We start from the raw sequence: 22674 nt of genomic DNA, 5'->3' as shown, positions 1-22674 counted from the left end.
CCTACATTACATTTATTTTACTGAACGAGGAAATGGAAGAAATCGACCAAAACTTCATTAGAACAGATTGCGGGAAGTTATTTATAAGCAAACATTAGGAGTTGGAAACGTTAAAAGAAGATTAGAACATTATTTGCTTAAAAATAATATATTGATAAATAACTTATATAAGAGAGTTCATAGTGCTTACGGTCAAGGAGTGGGACTGTATACTGTAAAAGAAGGACAAAATACTGTTTTTATAGGATCAATAGGTACAGTACGTCTGGCAAAGCTACTTGCATATGATAAAACGTTCTTTGTCCGTCCCTGATGTCGCAGTTATGGGCGATGATGCTAACCAATCATTGTTCATCAATCGAAGAAATAGTAAATGAAATATAGAATAAACATGTTTATTATTATGATACTAGCTTTAAAATAAAAAAAAGAAACAAATTTAGTAAACGAAACCTACACAGAAAAACTAATTTGCCCTCGTACTCTGTCATTCAGTGTTAAAACTATGTTTATGAAACACTAAAATTACATAGATTGTGAATAAAATGAACTTTGTTCTTTAAAAAAAAAATAGTACAGTATATTATTAACAATAATATGCTTCTTTCGAAAATTCTGCTGTATTTTATATCTGCTACTATTATGTTTCTCGATGAAACGCTTCCTATTCTGCTTACCCACAGTTACCGTAGTTCTGTCATTTCTAGTAAATGTTCATTGAATCTCTATAATTATGAGGTTCTAATCAGTATACTGCATGTGAAATGTTCAATTATATTTAATGTATATCTGAATAGTTCATCTATGTCAGGAATTTTGTATGGTAAACATGTTGTTTTATTAAGCCGTGGTTATAAATAATCATCAGGTGATTTACGAATATACAATGTCACCTGTGATTGCATGATGATTAAAAGTATGGCTTTATAATTTTAAATCGTCTTGTTAGTAATAAAACACAAAACGTAACTGTAATATGAACCCTTACTTCTCTTAAATGTAGATTTCGGGTTTTTAGAAGGGAAATTTCACAATGCAATGGTTTCCAACGAAGAGTTCGAGCACCCGTCGGGCTGTGCGCCATGTGCTTTCCAAGTATTTCCGAAAATAAATAGTAATAAGAGAATAAAGTCATCAACTTTAGTTTACAGTTGAATATTTTACAATCGTTAGAATGATGATAATAGTATAACGGAGATCAAAGGGCCTGACAAAAATCGAAAATAAACACTTCGCATTTGACATAGTCTTATTCCCACCAATCATAGTATACAATTACATACGCCAATATTTTATAAAATATGAACTTTGTCCATGTTAGGTTATATTAAGTATATGGCCAAGTTAATTAAAACACATTATCTGTGAAAAAGTTTAAGGAAGTGCTGAAAGGTGGAGAACATTGAGAACTGTTGCCCACCTACCAACGATTAACATAATAAAAGTTATTTTTTTTCATTATTTATTCAGGAGCAGAAACAACTGGAGTTGTTTGATGCCGCTGTGAAGAAACAAACAGATATCATGGTACAAAACATCTTGGGAGAAGGAATCGATATTCACTTATTAGGCTTGAGGGAAATGGCAGCAGCTCAAGGTTACAAATCACTTGAGATTTTTCAGGATGAGTCTTACAAGATAGCAAATCATTTCACTCTTTCTACAAGTCAGGTAAGCACATAAATTCCGATTGAATTGGATTTGTCAATTGAGCGGCTCGGGCGAACATAATAATGGTAATTGCCACTTCCGATGAAATTGAGTTCTTAGGTAGAACAGAATCGAACCGCACAAGAGTATGTGGGTAGTTTAATTTCGGAAATGTAGTCTACCTGTAGATGGCAGAAGAAATGCATGTATCATTGCATAGGAATGTAGAATATTCATTTTCAGATTACTGGAAAGTTAGAAAATGTGACATACCATTATGTTAATCCGAGCCGTTCAATTTTAAAATAACTTGTGCTCCATTTCATTTACTTTATTTTCCCCTTTCTTTCAAGTTCAGATCCACGATAACGTAAAACGTTCGACACAAATGGATAGTAAACAGATTTTATAACTGTTAATCTAAATTATCGCTTCCTTTAGTCGTATAAGCAAAAGTAGTCGCTTGCAACAAATTTAAAAACAACATATTTTAAAAAATACTAAAATGAACTAGTTGAAAATAAAGTCTTACTTCGTTATGAAGCAATTTCGTAGAATTCATGTTGTGCTGCATATTGTGTTGCTGAGAATGTGTATATCACAACATAGAATCTTTCGTAGGAATCAGGTTTAAGATATGACAACGTATGTCTGGACTCTTTCTCAAATGAAAAAGTATCATAATTCCGAGAATTTCAAAAGGATTTTGTAAACACGTACCAGTAAGGGAGGTACAGACTGCCACATGCCGGAAAACTGAAAATAAGGGGTAGCATTAAGTATCGATGTTAGTGATTCATTCATTATAGGCATACCCAACCCCAATGATCTCGAAAGTACTTATTAGATGTTCTTTTTTAAAAAAATATTTTGTACAAAATTTGTATCTGAAATGTACAAAAAAGAAAAAGGAAGGGGATAATCTTATAACGTAAACAAACTAAAACTACTAGATTTTTCTGTCCAGGGAGGACCGTAATCGTGATTTACCAACTGTTCATCTCCCAGCCTTAACCGCTAGAGCTAGAGATGTTTACCGCTGTCTAGAGTTTGTATAGCTAGACATTCGTAAAGAAATCGTTTTCAAAGTGCCAGCCGTAATAACAGTATTAAAAATGAATCATACGATGTTTAGAGAAGTACTAAACCTGGAAGTATGAAAATTCATACATTAATTTTTCATTAAAAATAATCTAACACGTTAAAATGACACATGTTTATTCATCTTAACATACTTCCCATGCAGCTGAATTTGAAAACAGGTGTTCTTAGTAGGCTTACACCAAGAGTAAAACGTTTGAATTTCTTAAAAAGTATTTCAGACGTAAAACTGTTATTTCTTAAAAATATGTTTCTCTTTCTCCACTAAAACAATTTTTGAATAATTCGTTTAACAAAGGACTACAGAATTTTATTGTTGAAATCCAATTGAACCATCGCTGTGTTCTCTCATCCCTTCAAGGTTAGCGGAGAACAGATAAGTAAACTCCTTGAAGAAATCAATGAATTTTCAGTGTTCTGTAATCAAACTAAATGTCTCATGCTGATAGTGTAGGAAAAGCTGTATTCGTAATTTATTTTTAAAAAATGAAGAAATCGAGACCTTTTACGAGTGTAGAATTCATGAAAGAATGCATTTTAGCGGCTGAAGAATGTGTCTCAACAAGCACACACACACGTAAATACTGTCACGCGGAGAGAAAAAGAATTAGCAGCGAATGGGAAAGAAACTTCGAGAGAAAAAGATAAGGTTGGTTGTATTACTTTTTGGCGCTGGACGAAATTATCGACTTAAGTGATACAACCCAACAGGTTAATTTTTATTCCTGGGATGGACGAAAAGTTGGTAGTTTTAGTAGAACTTCTTGTCCTGTATCTATTGAAAGGAACAACCAAGGGAATCGATATCTCGAGGCAAAAAAAGTGAAACACCACATAAAAAAGCCTCACAAAATAACAACTGAACATTCTGAACATCATAGGAGTATGAACAGATAGAGCTCCGATTGTGTTTGTCAAAAATTTTGGATTTCTGACCTTTTTGATGTGTCCGAATTTCATCAGCTACTACTGCATAATTCATCAGATTCTCTGTGCGAAACCTCTTGGGTTTAATATTGTAAAATTTATCCGGACTCGAGGTTTGAATGATCGACAGTTCCAAAATTTTCTACAAATGAAATTCGATAGGGATCACAGCGATATCGTGTACTTTTGTGATATGATGTGCGATAGCTGAGCTAGTCTAAAGAGTTCACACGTATTTTTGGTGTAAAGGATTTTACTTAAGAGTTCATGGAAACAAAGGGCAGTCCGGCTACCCGACTTCGACGACCCATAGTCGTTGGCGATTTTCCTTCTTCATGGATATATTGTATCTTCATATTTGAAAGAACTTATAATTTGAAACTTCCGTGAAGAAACCATCTCCTGCACACTTTCTTGAAACATGTCAACTGTTTTCGAAACTGGATCTGTTCAAGTGCCAATTGCAAGAGCACAATCTGATCCATTTTGAAACAGAAAGTATAAGACACACTATTCTCCTCGTTAGGTGACTACAATTCAAATACTGCAGGCGGAATTCAAAGAGATAATCCATGATGTGTATATTATCGGCAAACACGTGTAGTTAGTGAAATACACTTATCTGTGGCCGTGGCCAATGATCCAGGTGATCTTCATTGGGATTCTGTAAAACTCCAGACTGACTCAGAACTGAATGTAAATTATTCTGATGTAACCATTTCGAATTTTATCGCAGTACGTAGTGAAAGATAATTTCCCGAAAGTGAGAGATAAATGTGTAAGAGTTTTCTTCCTTCTTGGAAACACCTATTTATGTGAACAACACAAAATACGAAATAAGCACAAAACTAATGGACGTACATCTAATACAGTGTCTCCTTTTAGCAGCAACGGAAATGACTCTTATTATAGAAATGTTCGTAAAAATATAGGCAAAGTTTATCTTCACCAGCGGCGGCTGGTACTATATGTTGCATGGTTGTGCAACCGGATATTTTTTATGCTAAAGATATTTTTAAGAATTAAGTAGTATATCAGTAAAAATAAACCTTTTCTCTTGAGCGCGAAACAGTATTGATGCATTTCTATAAAATCAATTTAAAAAACTGAAAGAAAGAAAGAGATTTACATTTCCAATTGCAGCGAACGTTGCCACTGGAAGCAGTAATATTCAGCGTGTGACAGCGAGCTCCTATCCCTTAACATGAGGAGGCGGATTTATTCTTGCATCGCTGCTATCCTCCCGTATTGCCCTCTTCCAGTTGCTCCTTTGTCCGCAACTGGTATTTAGTCAGCTTCTGTAGTAGTTACGAATTCCTCCGCTTGGCAGCACTTGACTCAATTGATAGGGTGAGTGAGATATAGACACTTGGAAGAAAAGAATTATTCACAAAACATAAATTCGCAAAGAACAAATACGCGTATGGTGGTAGCAGCGGAGGATCCAGGCTGAATGTTTGGGGGAGGGCGGTCGTTCGAAGTCAATAGATTTTATTTTACACTAGCAGCGTTCACCCCGCTTCGCTGCGGTCACCCCGGAACGCAATAAACTTTGTTACTTAGATAATTTTTACTTTTTCGCTTTCAAATTGCAGTAAATTTTAACATTATAGCGCCTGTCATTTATGTTAACCCGCCGAGTGACACGGTCATGCGGGTTGCATATACATACGTTTATTTTTACCTATGATGAACTAATTACAAAGGATTTGTACGTATGGACACTTGAATGGTCACTTATCTCAAGACACTGGTAATTAAAAATTAAAGTGATATGATAAAAACCATCTAGGGTCCAAATCCTAATAACCCCCAAAAATAAAAGAAATTGGTTCAGCCGTATTAGCGTTATGAGGGAACAAAGGATTTGTACGTTCTCTTTTATAATATAGATTTATTATAATACAAAGATGAAAATTCTTGGGATAGGTTTTATTTTTAAAATAAAAATATCCTATTCTGGTGGAGGGGGTCGATCGAGTCTCGAAGAAGAACATGTCTTAACACTGGTCCAATTCCTAGCTCTGTGTCTTTCGTGCACATGATCCCGTGTTCGATTTCCGGTGAAGAGCAAAAAAAAAAAAAAAATAATCTCAATTCATTCACTTTCAATACTCATCTGTCTTCTTTAGCCTAAATTGCTGGAATGTTAAACTATTATTATTATTTTTTTCATTTTCGAAGGAAAAAAAATCGTAGTTTTCACGCGTGTTTATAGCAGAACAGCAGACAAAAATACGTAGTTACTGAAAATAGAGTTTTTGTTCCTTATATTCATACAATGAAGTCTTATTAAATGCTTGCAGTGACGGATTTAGAAGTAAATGCAAAGAAAACTAAATACATGGAAGTGCGTCGGGACTGTAATACGGCAAATCATGGATGCATTAAAATACTTTCGATAAAGTGGATAGCTTGAAATATCTTGGATCAATATTAACAGAAGAAAATCATATTCACGAAGAAATTAAACGCCGGTTCAAAGTAGGGAATTCGTGTTATTATTCAGTTCAAAATCCCTTGTCATCGCGAATTCTGTCGAGAAGTTGGAAGCTTAAAATGTATAAAACGATAATCGTACCTGTTGTTCTGTAGGGTTGCGAAACATGGTCGCTTACTCTGAGACTGAAAGTATTTGAGAACAAGATCTTGAGACGAATATTCGGCCCCAAGAGGAACGGGAATGGGAATGGTGGAAACTTCATAACGAGGAACTACATAATTTATACGGTTTACCCAACATTGTTAGGGTCATCAGGTCTTAGGTAGTCAGGTTATGTAACTAGGATGGAAGAAAGTACAAACACTTTCAAAGTCTTGACTGGAAAACCAAACGGAAGGCGGCCATTAGGAAGACCTAGGCGCAGATGGAAGGACAATATTAAGATGGATCCCGCAGAAATAGGAATACAAAGTAAAAACGACCCAGTTGGCTAAGGGTAGAAGTCAGTGGAGAGCTTTTGTGAGCGCGGCATTGAACCTCCCGGATCCATAGGCCATAGAGTTAGTTGGTTAGTTATATTCATACAAAGAAATGCTAACAAAATGCATATTGTCGGAGGAGAGAGGTGTTTCTGTACCCTCAAGAAAATAAAGCGGAAAATATTTGCAGCACCGATGCTTTCTATTCAGCATTTCAGATTTCAATGAAGTCATAGAAAAATATGAAGCCCGAAAAGAACGAACAAAGATCTTCCGTTTTAAAATAATGCATAGTTTACTCAATTAAATAATTTTGTTTAACTGCGAGCGTGAATATATTCAATTTTCTTGCTTTTTTTCTTCATTTTGGGTTAACGATATCATTTATGGTTTACAGCACATGCTATATATTCGATTTATCTCTTGTTCAATAGCATGAACGTAGAAGTTTTGTATATAAATCGTGTAAATAGGAAATTACCTATATATTAAATCAATAGGTAAGAACCCCTAATATGAGGACAGGCACCTAAATAGAGACCCCTACCTATCTTGTGAAGCAAGAGCTGCAATCTAGTGGAAGCGAGCTCAAACAAACGGAAATAGCCCGCCACAGCACAGGAAGTCACCTTAGCCTGTTATTTAGAGAATTGTTAGAATAGTGGAGGCTGGAAGAAATTGTGTCCCTACGAAGTTTTTTTTTTTTAACGTTCACACATCAGGCGTTAAAAATGGAGAAGATAAGTTGATATTCATTCTATCTTTACTTTTTTTCTACTAGCGAATATGCGTATTGTAACATGTAATGAGTAACCGTTTTTCTTCCAGTTACATTTGAGATGGCGTTAATCATTTGTTTATTGGTCCAATGTCTTATTATGAGATCCTTGACTGGTTCAGTTATGAGACCGGTCTCATAATGTGACCCGACTAGTAATATTAGGTTTTACCCAGGTATATTAGGAGCTCATTTGTATTGAGATTCTGTATTCACAAAATAGTCTCTGTCTAATATTTGACGTTGATGTTTATTGCTTGTTCACTATTGTGCTACTACGTTGTACATTAAAACGTAATTTATCTTTACTTTCTGTCTTATGGAACAAAATACTAACAATGTGGGGCGCTATTTGTGTATCCATAAAGGAAAAGCAACTTCAATTGTTGGAAGAGTGTTCATATTTTGTAGGATGAATACATTTTCAAAAATTGTTTCTAGTTGATCAAAAATTTTAACTAAACGCATATACATACTAGGCTGGATCGAAAAAAACTTTTTTTTCGAAATCGATAACGGCTCACACGGGAAAAGTTGCTCACCGATAACAGAAGTTCACTGAATTTTTCCACATTTTTCGGACGATGCCTTCCGGTACAGCAATCAACCTAAAGTTTTGGAAGAGCCAACATATAGGTAACACGCATTACATAGTATGTAGACAGTCTGTTTAATCTTCCAATATCAGTTTGGAAGTAGAGTATTTCTCTGCGTGATCGTGCTTCAACTTTATGTGCTGTACTGATACCACCATACGTGCAATTCGTTGCTTATTTTAACAATAAAATCGCATTTATTAATGTCAAACCTCATCAGCGCAAAGCGTTACAGTTAGTGTTTGTTTCTGATAGTGGGCTAGTTCATGTTCATTGAATGACATTGCCGAAGGGGGTTGGGTTGCTGGGAGAGGATGTGCTTTGCTTTAGTGCAGTGTCGCCTGTGATTCGATTAACATATTGACTGTTGAGTATTGACGGAGTGGGCGTTCTTTGAGGTTAAAAGTACTTGATTCGTGTGTGTGCAGTTAGTATTCTCTTTGTCACAACACCATCAGGTACCAGACTTGACACCGCGATAGCTATAATCGACTTTCTGGAGGCGAAACAAGTGGAGTTTTCAACAGCGGTTGCAGCGGGCTGCGATGAAACTGCAAGCAACACCGTTAAACACATTCGTAGCCTTGTCAGTATCGAAAAACGACTTCGAAGGAAAATTCAGTGGCTAGTATGCCTTCTCCATTGTAACGATCTTCCACTGCGCCACTTGTTTTAACATTTGGATGGAACCACCATTGGTCGAAGGGCATACTCATGTCCAATAGGGCAGAAACTCAACTCGTGCAACAGTAAGATAATAAGATCTTACCAGGTAGTACCGCTTGATTGGCAGGACGATTATGACAAAGCAAAAGATGATCTTAGCACTGATAAAAATTACCTGATGAAACTATGCAGAGTTGTGTCGACGGGAATTCGCTCACCAAGTGTACGTAACATGAAGCCCGACTGTGTGAATCATTCCCGGTGACTGACAACGACATGCTGAATCCTGTGCCTTTACGTAAGCGAAAAGTCGATTAATCTTTCTTTAGTTTGGCTTGTCAAATTCACTGTAAAGATCTACGCACGGATGTGGTTCGCGATTCGGCGGCATCCTTCTTGCAGTGGCGGGGTGAAACACCTGTGGAAGATGGACCAGCTTTCGTCAGCAATTTTACCGGATAACCTAAAGAAAATACTCTTTTCAGTGCTTCAAACAAATAGTTTTTTCGCACATCCTGAAAATATGTTGCTGGCGATTATCACCGACTCTTCTCCAGTTATTCGGTCTTCTGGATGGAGATGAATAAAAAGGCCCGTGCCATGGCACCCAAGAAATCCATTCGACAGTTTGTCGTGCCTGACATTAACTTTGGAACTGAAAGCTATTATGATACGATAAGCTACTCTTCCGTCAAAGTCGCCGAAACGACCCTGACCAAAGCACTTACATCGCAAGAAGCAGAAGAAAACATCAAAAGCACAGCAGTCGCAGCTAAGTGGATAACGGAATTTCCATGTCATACCCAGGCTGTGGAAAGATGATACGAGAAGTTACTGCAGAGTCCGAGAAGAAATGTGGATTTGGAGAAAGTGACGGATTCATTTGAGCAAGACTGCTGTCCAGGAAAAATATTCGCACATTTGAGTCGAAAAAAAAGACTGTCATCTAAAGCTTAGGCCTTAACAACATGTCTATTGTCTTCTCGGTGAGCGAAGCTCGATGTGCAGTCCCCTCCTCGTAGTGAGTTCTGGCTTATTTTAAGCCATTTTATAGTTAAAATAAGGAAAAAATTGCACATATTGGTGACTAGCAGCGTTCACCCCGCTTCGCTGCGGTCACCCCGGAACGCAATAAACTTTGTTACTTAGATAATTTTTACTTTTTCGCTTTCAAATTGCAGTAAATGTTAACATTATAGCGCCTGTCATTTATGTTAACCCGCCGAGTCACACGGTCATGCGGGTTGCATATAAATACGTTTATTTTTACCTATGATGAACTAATAACAAAGGATTTGTACGTATGGACACCTGAATGGTCAATTATCTCAAGACACTGGTAATTGAAAATTAAAGTGATATGATAAAAACCATCTAGGGTCCAAATCCTAACAACCCCCCAAAAATAAAAGAAATTGGTTCAGCCGTATTAGCGTGATGAGCGGACAAAGGATTTTGTACGTTCTCTTTTATATATATAGATATCAGTACAGCACATAAAGTTGAAGACCGATCACGTAGAGAAATATGTTACTTCCGAACCGTATTGGAAGATAAAAACAGACTGTCTACATTCTGTGTAATAAGTGTTGCCTATGTTGACTTTTCCAAAACTTTAGGCCGATTGCGACACCGGAAGACATCGTCCGAAAAATGTGAAGAAATTTTAGTAAACTACTGTTATGGGTGGGCAACTTTTCCCGTGTGAGCCGTTATCGATTAAAAAAAAAAAAAGTTTTTTTTTCGATCCGCCCTAATACATACTTCTAATTAGAAACCAATGGTGGAAGTTATTTTTCCTTTCTTTTGATGCAAATTATATGTAAAAATCGTTCTACTAAATTTTTACGAATGCAGAATGACTTAGTCCTGTACACAATGAAAGCAATTTCGTTGGCATTGTGCTGTCACTTTGGACACATTTCTTACTCATTTGGTGCACATTTGCACATTAAAAGAAGTGAACAAAAGTCATTGCAGTTTATGCGGACAAAAAATGTGAATATTTTTATAGTGCGTATACTCTAAAATTGAAGTAATCTCTATGGAAATATTTTCAATATTATCCTCAAGGTTTGTTTGGAACGAGCGTGGTAGTTTAAAATTTATCCGCTAGGTGGCAGAGTGATTAGTTCCAAGATCGCTGCCTGTGGTGCAGAAAGAGCATTTTGCGTTTTGCAGTTTCACATTTGTCGGTCTGTTGTTTTACAACGCGAGTTTCGCACAAAATTTGATAAAGATCCACCATCAAAGAAGTGGTATGACAAATTCAACGTCCATACGTAAGTGGTATGACAAATTCAACAGAACGGGATGCATTTGTAAAGAAAAATCGCCCGGTAGGCCGTCCACTTCTGAGGCAGATATCGAAAGGGTTCGAACCAGTTTTCAACGCAGCCCACAAAAGTCAACAAGGAGAGTTAGCAAAGAGCTTCAAATGCCTCAAATAACTGTTTGGCGTGTAGTACGTAAACATTTAAAGATGTATCCGTATCGAGTGCAGTTGTTATAACACTTAGCACCTAATGATCACACGTGTCGCAAGACATTTTGTGAGTCAGTTCAAAAGTTGTGCAGTGTTGATGATGATTTTTTGGGCAAACTTGCTACGTTTCAGGGATGAGGCTACGTTCCATGTGACAGGAAGAGTGAATAAACAAAATGTTCGCATTTGGGGAACTGAGAAACCTTACCTAATCTGTGAAATTGTGTGTGATTCACCGAAGATGAATGTGTTTTGTGCAATTTAATCTTCAAAAGTTTATGGTCCGTACTTCTTTGACGAAGGAACTGTTATTGGACAAACATTCCTACAAATGCTCACTACGTGACTTATGCCACAGCTCGAACATGACAGTGCAAACTTCATCTATCAATTGGATAAAGCTCCATGTCACTTTCATCACAATGTCAGAAATTTCCTGAACAACAGACTGTCACACCGCTGGATTGGGCGGTCAGATAAAAATGATCATCAGCTTCTACGTTCCAAGATCACCAGACTTAATCCCCTGCGATTTTTTTCTGTGGGGACATCTAAAAGACATTGTCTACAAATCCCCCCTACCCCAAGATGTGAATGAACTGAAAGAGCGCATCACTGCTGCAGTGCAAACTGTTGATGCAAACATGTTGAAACGGGTCTGGACAGAGTTGGAATATCGAATAGATGTATGCAGGGTAACAAAGGGAGCCCATATGGAACATTTGTGATATACTATTTCCATTTTTTCTATTTCCATTTGTGATGTACTATTTCCAAAAACTTGGAGAGTTTTAGCATTTAACTGTAAGATTTGAAGCTATTTGGATGATTAATAAAAAAGTTATAAGGAGTTGTAATCGTTCACATCATTTTGAATCAGGCTGTATTATACAAAAAGCCGGGGTCTCTTACTAGGTACCCCCTAAACAATGGCAGTGTAACAACTTCGGTCACATTTTTCAATATCACTTTTTATTATTATATTATTATGTATTCCAATAGTTTGTATCGTATATTAGACACTCCACAGAATATATTAAAGTAGCAGCAGTATTTGTTTATGCTTTAATTAACAAGTATATAGCATAGCATCCTAACTTTTAGGGTCCCATATTCGGGTTCCATATTTCCTGAATATGTTTTGGATGAGACGCAAGAATGCTGGGGGAGGGAAACACTTGCGCGTAACTACATACCTTTGATAGTGCAACATTGCAACCGGTAGTTCTACAGATCACGAACCGCTACTGATATTCACAACAATATTATGTGCTAGTGTTAGAATTATCTATATTATAAAAGAGAACGTACAAATCCTTTGTTCCCTCATCACGCTAATACGGCTGAACCAATTTCTTTTATTTTTGGGGGGTTATTAGGATTTGGACCCTAGATGGTTTTTATCATATCACTTTAATTTTTAATTACCAGTGTCTTGAGATAATTGACCATTCAAGTGTCCATACGTAGAAATCCTTTGTTATTAGTTCATCATAGGTAAAAATAAACGTATTTATATGCAACCCGCATGACCGTGTCACTCGGCGGGTTAACATAAATGACAGGCGCTATAATGTTAACATTTACTGCAATTTGAAAGCGAAAAAGTAAAAATTATCTAAGTAACAAAGTTTATTGCGTTCCGGGGTGACCGCAGCGAAGCGGGGTGAACGCTGCTAGTCTATATTATAAAAGAGAACGTACAAATCCTTTGTTCCCTCATCACGCTAATACGGCTGAACCAATTTCTTTTATTTTTGGGGGGTTATTAGGATTTGGACCCTAGATGGTTTTTATCATATCACTTTAATTTTTAATTACCAGTGTCTTGAGATAATTGACCATTCAAGTGTCCATAACGTACAAATCCTTTGTTAGTTCATCATAGGTAAAAATAAACGTATTTATATGCAACCCGCATGACCGTGTCACTCGGCGGGTTAACATAAATGACAGGCGCTATAATGTTAACATTTACTGCAATTTGAAAGCGAAAAAGTAAAAATTATCTAAGTAACAAAGTTTATTGCGTTCCGGGGTGACCGCAGCGAAGCGGGGCGGGTTAACATAAATGACAGGCGATATAATGTTAACATTTACTGCAATCTACTATGGTTTTTATCATATCACTTGAAAGCGAAAAAGTAAAAATTATCTAAGTAACAAAGTTTATTGCGTTCCGGGGTGACCGCAGCGAAGCGGGGTGAACGCTGCTAGTTTTGAATAAATGACTAACTACTAAAGTTCATATTTATGTGAATAAAATATCTAAGGAAACATTATTGTTAGCACTATTTTGAAATCAATGAATAAACCAGTGTTGATGTAATTTAAAAAAAAAAAAACAAAAAAAAACGATACGACCTACGACAAAAGGACCCGAGTCAAAAGAGGACCGCATCAAAAAGTTCTGCTGAAAAAAGCCCAGGTAAAAACGGCACCACGGCTCAAAAGCCTGATATCAATGCAGAAGTGGAAATCTGGGGAGCACGAGGAGATGGTGTCCATTTGGGAAAATGAAATGTTTGTCTAAAAGAAGGAAGAATATCAGAGGTTATTAGCAACAAATAAGAAACTTGAATGGTGATCTTGATAACTTTAAGTTGTTGATAGTTCTGCAACTAAAGTCGGTCCCCATGAAAATTTACTTGCTCTCTCATCTCCCTTGTATTCTCGCGACATAGCCCAACCAAACTGTATCTATTAATGACTGTTCCCTTATTTCTAGAATTCCATTTCCACCTCTGGATCAAAATTAAAAATTTCTTCTCAGTATGAAAAATATTCTGCGAAGAGCACTTGTTTAATTTTGTTGTAAACCATACATGTGAATGTGTTATAATTTGGTTGGTTTAAAGTATTGAAACATGTCACTAAACATGTCACTAATACATGTCACACGTCGGCGAGGAAAAACAAATGTTGCAATTAGAATTATTGCAAAAAATGCATTGATTGAGATATGGTCATCATGGAAGCCATCACAAATTCCGCCATATTGCATCATACTTTTTTTTTTTTTTTTTTGAACGGAAAGAGGTACGTTTATACGCTTCAATTTAGGCCTGAATATTCCCACAAATGGATACGTGAAGCCAATTTTCACCCATCGCCATTCGTTTGTAAAATCCAGATGCTATATTTGGCATTTCTATCTAATAGAAAAAAGCATAGGGACAGGGCAGTAACAAAGAGACGCATGGACGGAGGAAAAGCAAATATTGCAAGTTTGTATTGGTGATAAAACTGCGTTGAATGATTGTGTGAACTTCATGGAAGCCATCTTAATTTCTGCATAATGGATATCACGCAATATTTATTAATAGAAAGAGGTATGTGTATCATACCAATTTATACAAGAATATCCTGTAAATAAGAATCTGAAATGAATTTGACAATTCGTTTATGAGATAGCATGTGCTATGTTTGATATTTGTTTCTAGTTTCTGGAAGAAGCTATCGCGGCAGGAAAGTAATAACGAGAAATGTTAGTAATGTTCTTCATGTTTCTGTTCGTTTGCTTGCGTTTGTAAAATATTGTAGAGGGAGTTACTGATACCGACATATTTTAATAGTAAGTATATTTGTTGTTATTAGTTGTTATTTTACGACTATAAACTAATAGAATGCTCTTAAAGTGCAAAGATTCAAACATTCAGTGGAGCTCAGGGACTTCTTCAAATAGTAGTGGGTTATGACAATGTTTTGTCTAGTCAGTATATTGTGCTGTGTGGGGTTAATACGTGGTGGAAGGAAACCATATATTATCAAAGTTAAGAAACATAAGATACAAATTTGGGAGAGCTTTTGTAGATAAAACAAACAATTAGTGGAAATATGTGCTGGTCACCTATAAATCTAATTTCAACCTGCATGGTTGTGATGGTAGAATAATAGTTTCTCGATAAGTTAATACTGAGCTAAATATCATAAACCCACAACCTACTATAAAACACGTAAGAGGAAGTGTAATGATTAGGGTTATATACGTTCTTAGGTGTTGGGTTGTTAATGTGTTGACGAGATTATGACAGTAAAAATATATCTTAATGTTCTTACTTAGCAAAAGTCTTCACCAAAGTCAGAAAACTTGAGAATGAGGAGAACTTCTAATTGTATCAAGATATTTATTCCAAAACTAAAATTTATGTTGTAAGGAAATGGTTCTTTTATAACTGTCCAAAACTCCGAGAAACTTTACCCCGCAGTCCCGACTCTAATCTCATTGAGATATTTGGAACCAATTCCTACGCAAGATCAATAAATACGAGTTACTGTGAAACTGTTGAAAAACTGTATTATGCTCGGCGTGGAGCAATATTTCTCCACACTATGTCGAGAAAATTGTAACAACCACGCCGAAACGCTTAAAGGAAGTTGTAAATTATCTTGTGTTAGCTATTGAATACGAGGAGGGAGAAAATATCTTTTCATTACATTTTACAGTAGTTTGTTTCATGATGTCCGAGTATTAATGTGAGAAAGTAAAAACAAAGCGACACATTAAATTGTATAATTTGTATATACAGTGAAACCTGTCTATGTTGGACACCATCAGTTCCATCGAAAAGTGGCCAACTTAGACAGGTGGCCAACTTACAGAAAAAAAGTGTGATTTGTGTATTTTTAGAATAGGATTTCTAGTATTACTTAATTGTAAAATTTTAATAAGCAGTGGCACGACAGCTACTTATAAATAATGTATAGGCCTATAGAGTAATCATAAAAATATAAGTACTAGAAAATATTACTATAGTATGCGAGAGCACCGATTTCTCTGTAAATTTGGGGGGGGCATTCAGATGCAGAAGGTATATATATGAAGATTTTAAGACAAATTGCATTCAAATTATACCAAATATTGCATACTCATAAATAAAATAGGGGCCACATGAGCTTTGGGGGGCCCCCTCGGTCCCCCCAGGATCGGCGCTCTTGATGATATGTTTATTATATATGCATACCTTTCTCTTCCTGAAAACTAATTTGGTACATTAGATTATTCGGATTGAAAACACAATAGCACAAACAACCATGAAATAGAAGTGTATGTACGCAGTTTATTGAAATTGACATTATAGCACACTGAGTTATTCAGATTGAAAACAAGAAAAGCTAAGTTATAAATTGAGAAATTCATATCCAATTTATATGATTCCTTTTCAGTTGTTACTGAATGGTGGTTCATTCTAGACATATTTGCTTTATTCTTTTTGGCAGATATGCACATTCTAATATTATAGTTAACTACCTCTTGTTAATGGCATAGAAGTGTTTCCTTCGGAGCAAAACATGTTTTGAGAAAATCTTGAGCGAATTCATATCTCAAAACCTCCGCTACCTTTAGACATGCAGTCAGGTGCCAATAAATGACAATTGAGCTTTAACCTTGAGAATTTTCCGAAATTACTAAAGCTTCCCATTGATGAAAGGAGCCGATATAGCTAATGGTTTTACCAAAACAGACAGGGTAAACAAATACGTACAACAATTTCCAGAATTCCTGTACGTGCTTTTTCTTATTCACATCTTCCTTCACCACCCTTTTATGAGGGTAGTGTTCTGGCCATTGACCTCCAAGAACAAATCGTGCGAATCTATGCTTCTTTGTGTGCAGTCACAAATACAGAATATCTGCCTCTCATATGGGAATTCGAAAGAGTTAAGAAAAATAACAAAACTGTATCTTTTGTGGCCAAGATACGCAGGTAAATTTATCATTATCATCATAGGGTAAACATTGCTTCAGTGTGGCCACCTTCCAAGATACACAGGTGGCCAACTTATAGAGTAGTAAATAACGAATGTCTTGTGGGAAAATGCAGGTTCAAGACGAACTAGGCCAAGATAAGCAGGTGGCCAACTTAGAGAGGTGGCCAAGTTGACAGGTTTCACTGTATTAGTTTTATCTTAAAGGTGTAGCAAATAGGTATTTCAGTTTTCTTGCCACTGTGTACACACACACACACACACACACATATATATATATATATATATATATATATATATATATATATATATATATATATATATATATATATATATATATACGTTTTTTCTCTCTATATTTTTTTGTGAAAACACGTTAATGAGCAATAGAAAATACAACTGTTTTTCGGTTCGGATTGATTTGGGTTAACAGCTTGAAAATTTAATCTTTACGTTTAATGTCCCACGATTATGACTGTTAGGTAGCCTGTTGTAGCATATCACGAGGCATTCTTATTGATTTCTTTCAAAATGCGATGCCGTAAGTCGCTTAGGTTGTGTGGTTTGATGTGATACAGCTTGTTCTTAATGTATTTCTGTATGAGGTATTTCAGGAGTGATAGATCAGGAAATCTTGCAGGCCATTCGATCACACCAATGGATTAGTTATATCACGCACTTGTAATTGTCAGTCAGCCAGCACCATATCACGGACTTTTTCGATTGTTTCTGGTGTGATGGCGGTTAGCGGACGACCTTTGTGGTTTCATCTTCAACACTGTACCATCCACAGCTTGAACAATTTCGCCCACAAACTATCAATGCTAAATAATTGTGGCGTGTAACCCAACCCTGTTTCCAATTCAGTTTTCATAGCTGTCACAGCTTTAGCTCCTTACTCATCAGAAACTTGATGCAGCGAACTTTCTTTGTTCCATATTGTCACGCCATGAGCATTTTTGCTCCTTCTGTGCCTCTGCAAACCAGACTATTAGACAAGTAGCGACGCACATTTTCCTAACGTTCAGACAGGTATAACCTTGTAATGCTAGTGCTTTTATTTCGATTGCAACGATAGTAAGCTCTAGCCTTATGAGAAAAATGAGTATGAGGATCCAACTGTAAATAGTAAATCCAAACTCGAAGTGTTGCTAGTCCTGGTGTAACTCTCATTGAGATTAGTGAACGCGAGCCTCATTGACGATAGTAAATCTGTACCTGAGTAAGTCCCGGATTCAAAATGATCACCTTTGTTTCTTTGTTTCTTTCTTTTCTTCTCTTTTTTCTCTACTCGAGTGTACAAGGTTTATAGAGGATTAAGGGCGGAGCCAATGGAGCTCTGGCTCAGGCCCCCCCCCCAAAAAAATCCCTCTCTTTAATACTAAAATATAGCAATCAACTTATTATATTCTAGGCTTCAGACCCATACTATTTGTTTGCCACTCGCTGTGTTCACGGTATTGCTAGAGCTAAATCTTCCACTTCCGTCTTCACAATACTTATTTTGTAACGAATTAAGCTATTTTTGGCCCCTATTACAAACCAAATTATTAGCTTCTGGTGACAATTCCTTTGAAATACCTCTGTCATTACTTAGAGCAAATCTAGGAGGTCTTCCAAATCTCCTTAATAATAAAATGTTCCTACTCAAATCAATTTGGGCTCTCTGAGATACTAAAAAGTCATTCTCTAACAACATGAGTAGTATATTGTAAGTATCGGACCAAAACGGGGGAAGATAAACACAATAGAATCCCTTTGTATTCGTAATAGAGAAGCACCAGCGGGTCGCCCCCAGACAATGGGTAGAGAGTATAGTTGTATAAAAATACACTATTGTTTAAATGACATATGATGACAGGTAATGGGTAGTGTACTATTGTGTGTATGGGACTTACATAAAAGAGAATAATAAAAGATGTCAAAGTTGTAAAGATAAATGATTTAAAAAAAAGCATTGGAAACTTGTTGAACAATGGGAGCTTGTTATAAAGAATAATAGAAGTATACAATACTTTGCAGCTGCATGTTTTAAAATAATAAAAGAGAAACCTTGGGAAAATCATTTTACAAGGGTAAATTGCTATAATGAAATAATAAAAGAGAAACCCCGCAGCTGTATGGTTTAAAGAATAATAATTTAGGTGATGAACAATAGTGGATTGTTATAAAGAAAAAAGAAAAGACTTTTTAAACCGGCGGCGGAAACGCGGCGCGGGCGCGGGAAGGTGCGCGGAGGCGTGCGCGACCGGAAAACACCCGCGTGTGCGGACGCGAGCGCGTGACGTCATTTGATTTTTTTATTTAAATATTGATTTCTAAAATTAAATGTATAGTTTTGTTAGCGATGGAGAACCATCAGTTTGTCGAAGACAATGTTGAAAAGCGTAAGTTAGACGATGAGAATGATACTTTTTGTAAAAAGAAAGTAAAAATAGAGGACTATCCAAATTCTCCCAATTCATCATTTAACGAAACACAATTAGAAAGATATGAAAATGATAATGTAGAAGTTTACCCATGTTTATCATCTGATAGTGAAGAGACTAATGATTTACCCGATGACGAAGTGTACGAGTTTTCGGAGGATAACGTGGATTCTGAGGAGGAATCAGACGAAAGCCTGGTATCAAATGTGGGTACGCCGGCACCTTCACCTGCTTCAGCAGAATTAGGGTGGAAATGTGAATGTTGTATTAACTACGTGGATGTGAACTGTATTAGAGACAGTATTGTGAAATGGAATCCAAATGATTATTTGATATGCTATGCATGTTATTGGAATGATACATTTCATTGGACTCATGAATGTTTTTATTGTGATGACGATATTTTAGGATTACGTGTTTGGTCTGTGCTGATGACTCCATGTGTACAGGACGAATTGTTTGACATTTATGAAGAAACACACACTATTGGACCATTAACAAGAGACTATTTTAATATTACATATGGGGAACTAACAATTGATGTGAATGCAAGAGAAGATCTTTTGCGTATTTTACTTGAAAAAGACAGATCGAATGCGTATAGTGAAGTGTGTTAAGAAAACATACTGTGCAAATTTTTTTCCGATATTAGTGTATGTGTATTATGTAGTGAAGAAGATATTAGTGAAGTTTGTGTTTTAAAAACTATAAGTTTATACTTACGTTTAAACAATATTTTTTGTGAACAATGCTTGCTGCATCTTGAACATGAATGTTTATTTCTTCATGATATAGGAACTTTTGCTGTAGAATATTTATCCAACGATATAACTCTTATTGATTTATTTAAAGTGTTTAAAGAACACCATAGTGAAATTTCAAGTATAAACTTTATACGCAAAGCGCGTGATTGTTTAAAGAACACTGAATTTGTTGGACAAATTATACCGTTTTTCTTAGAACGTAAACATAAAATTTCACCATGTGTTAATGAATACATTATTGACATACAAACTTTTAAGATTTCAAATCATGAATTTATTATACGTGAATTTTGTTTAACTGCGTGTGATGATACAGTAAATTTGCATTGTTTAATAAAATCACCAGTAGAATACAATGTACTTCCGTTAGGTTTTCAAAAGCAAATTGAATGGTTAACATTAAACTTACACGGATTAACTTGGAATGATAAATGCGGTTATACTGTATCACACATACGTAACCTTATATATCAACTTTGTAAACAAGATGCAACCTTTTATTGTAAAGGTGCAGAAAACACTTTGGATTAAAAATATTTTTGCACTAGCTAATGTTATTCATTTGGAAAGTAAACAGTGTCCACCATTAAACACATTGCATGCAAACGTATTTAATGATTATTGTACTTTTCATGAACAAAATATTAAACTTGACAAAAAATCAGGATGTGCATTTCGTAATGCACAACAATTATGTTATTGGTGGAAGTTTCAACGTACTATAATATTAACTAATGCATTTGCAAAGTTGAAAAAAGGAAATGATATGCTCTTGTAAATAAAAATACAAGATTTTAAATTGTAAAGAAAAATTTTATTAAGCTATTCTACTTGTTTTTCTTTTTCATTATATTGGTTACATGATTGAATACAATTTTATCATTTTGTTTAAGATTATTTTTTCTGAATAAATTTAAACATTCTTGAAAGCTTTTCTTTCGTACAATATGGTGCAGAAAGTACAACACACATTGTCCACACAAGATTGAATTATCATCTTGATATGCGGAACTATTTGTAAAATATATTTCACAATTTTTATTTAAATTTTTTTTATTTCTTTTGGAAATGGTAAAGCTAGGCTATCGAAATAGTGCCCTCTTTGATTTTCATCAATGAATACACACACCCAATATGTGCCACCTGAAGGTGCATTTCTTAAATTTATAAGTCCAGCCGGTGGTTGTACAGTTTTTTGTACTCTATCAATAGGTTAAATGCCATGCACATTTGCACCAGTAAGTTTATCACGAAGTAACACTTTTATTAAATCATCCGTGTACATAACTTTTGTTTTTTAAATTCACATAACTTCACTTCACTTTACATTACTTTATACGCGTATATGTTGGAAGACCTAGTGGGGTATATGAAATATTCTCATAAAACGAAATAACATGCTCATAATATTAATGACAGATTTTTTATAACTTTTCCAATAACGATAAATGGTGCTAAAGCATAAAAAATACTTTTGAGAAACTTCATAGTATGATACCTTGCAACTCTTTGAATAATTAAGCAAAAATATTACAATATACAATGTTTAACACATTTTGTACCAGAAGGGCACATGTAATTTACATGCTTACAACTGACCTCCTATACTTCTTTTATTAAAATGATACTTTTAAAAAGTATTATCAGTATATATATATCTATCTTTATCAATTTGAATTAAAGAATCAAACTGGGCGTATACAATACATGTTATAGGTTCAGTTAAATTTTCAGAAAAGGAAACTAACATTTACAGGTGCATCACGCACAAGGTCCCACGTACAATCATCTAATGTTGCTGTAGGTGATAGAATAAATGCATAAAGAGTATAGTCGTGTGGATATTCTTCAGGAGTAATAGTATGTGCATCATCTTTATAATATAAACCAGTACCGGAAAACAGAATGGTAACTTAGAAGGTACAAATTGTTTTTAAAATTGGGGGTGAGGGGACTGGGAGGAAAAGATTTCGATCCAACCTGTAGCTGCAGTTTGTTAACGTTAAAGTGTTGAAAATGAAATGGATTTAGTTCAGATTTTCCATTAAATGCCGAATTGGAAACAAATCCGATAACAACACCTTTAGGTACGTTACCCAGGAAAATATTATCAAGATTGTATGAATTAACGTTTGCAGGAATAGTATACGATCTTGTTTGAACTCTTGTAAGGGGATATTTTGTTGTTTCATGATTCATATTAGTAGTGATTTCCATTGCCAAATGAGGTGCAACATCAATGCGACGTATATGTAGAGTAACATCTTCAAGTTTTACTTTATAAGAAGTATTTGCAGGAGATAATAAACAAAAAGCATCTTTACTGCGATGTAATTTTATACGAAGACCTACTTTATTTACAAGTGCTCTCGGTAATCCAGCAACGTCTGTATACAGACGCCCATACATTCAAACGATTTACTATTTTTAATATAATTAGCACGTTGTTGATTGCTAAACCTACCTAATTGGTAAACCTACATTAGCATTACCAATGGTATCAAATTGTTTAGCGGTATCTTTATACCACATGCCCAACTTTAAATGTGTATCACAAGCATCACGGGAATAATTTAATGTTTCAAGGTATGCACGATAAGAATAAAATCCTGATGAAGAAGTAGTTAATTTATCATTTAATGAAATG

At 35.5% G+C, this 22674-nt stretch overlaps 1 protein-coding gene across 1 annotated transcript in view; it reads left to right on the top strand.

The window, feature by feature from the left end:
• The window catches only part of LOC145661049 (vesicular acetylcholine transporter-like), a 2637391-nt gene that overhangs the window by 2483568 nt on the left and 131149 nt on the right, over positions 1-22674 (top strand). Inside the window, exon 11 of the mRNA XM_081726491.1 lies at positions 1471-1671. Coding sequence (XP_081582617.1) covers positions 1471-1671 — 201 coding nt within the window. The remainder of the gene's footprint in view (positions 1-1470; positions 1672-22674) is intronic.

The sequence above is a fragment of the Thermobia domestica genome, chromosome 1 (assembly GCF_964235325.1).
Source record: "Thermobia domestica chromosome 1, izTheDome1.hap1.1, whole genome shotgun sequence".
Taxonomy (NCBI): Eukaryota; Metazoa; Arthropoda; class Insecta; order Zygentoma; family Lepismatidae; genus Thermobia; species Thermobia domestica.
The sequence above is the reverse complement of the archived record's forward strand: the minus strand, read 5'-3'. Positions and strand labels throughout refer to the sequence as shown.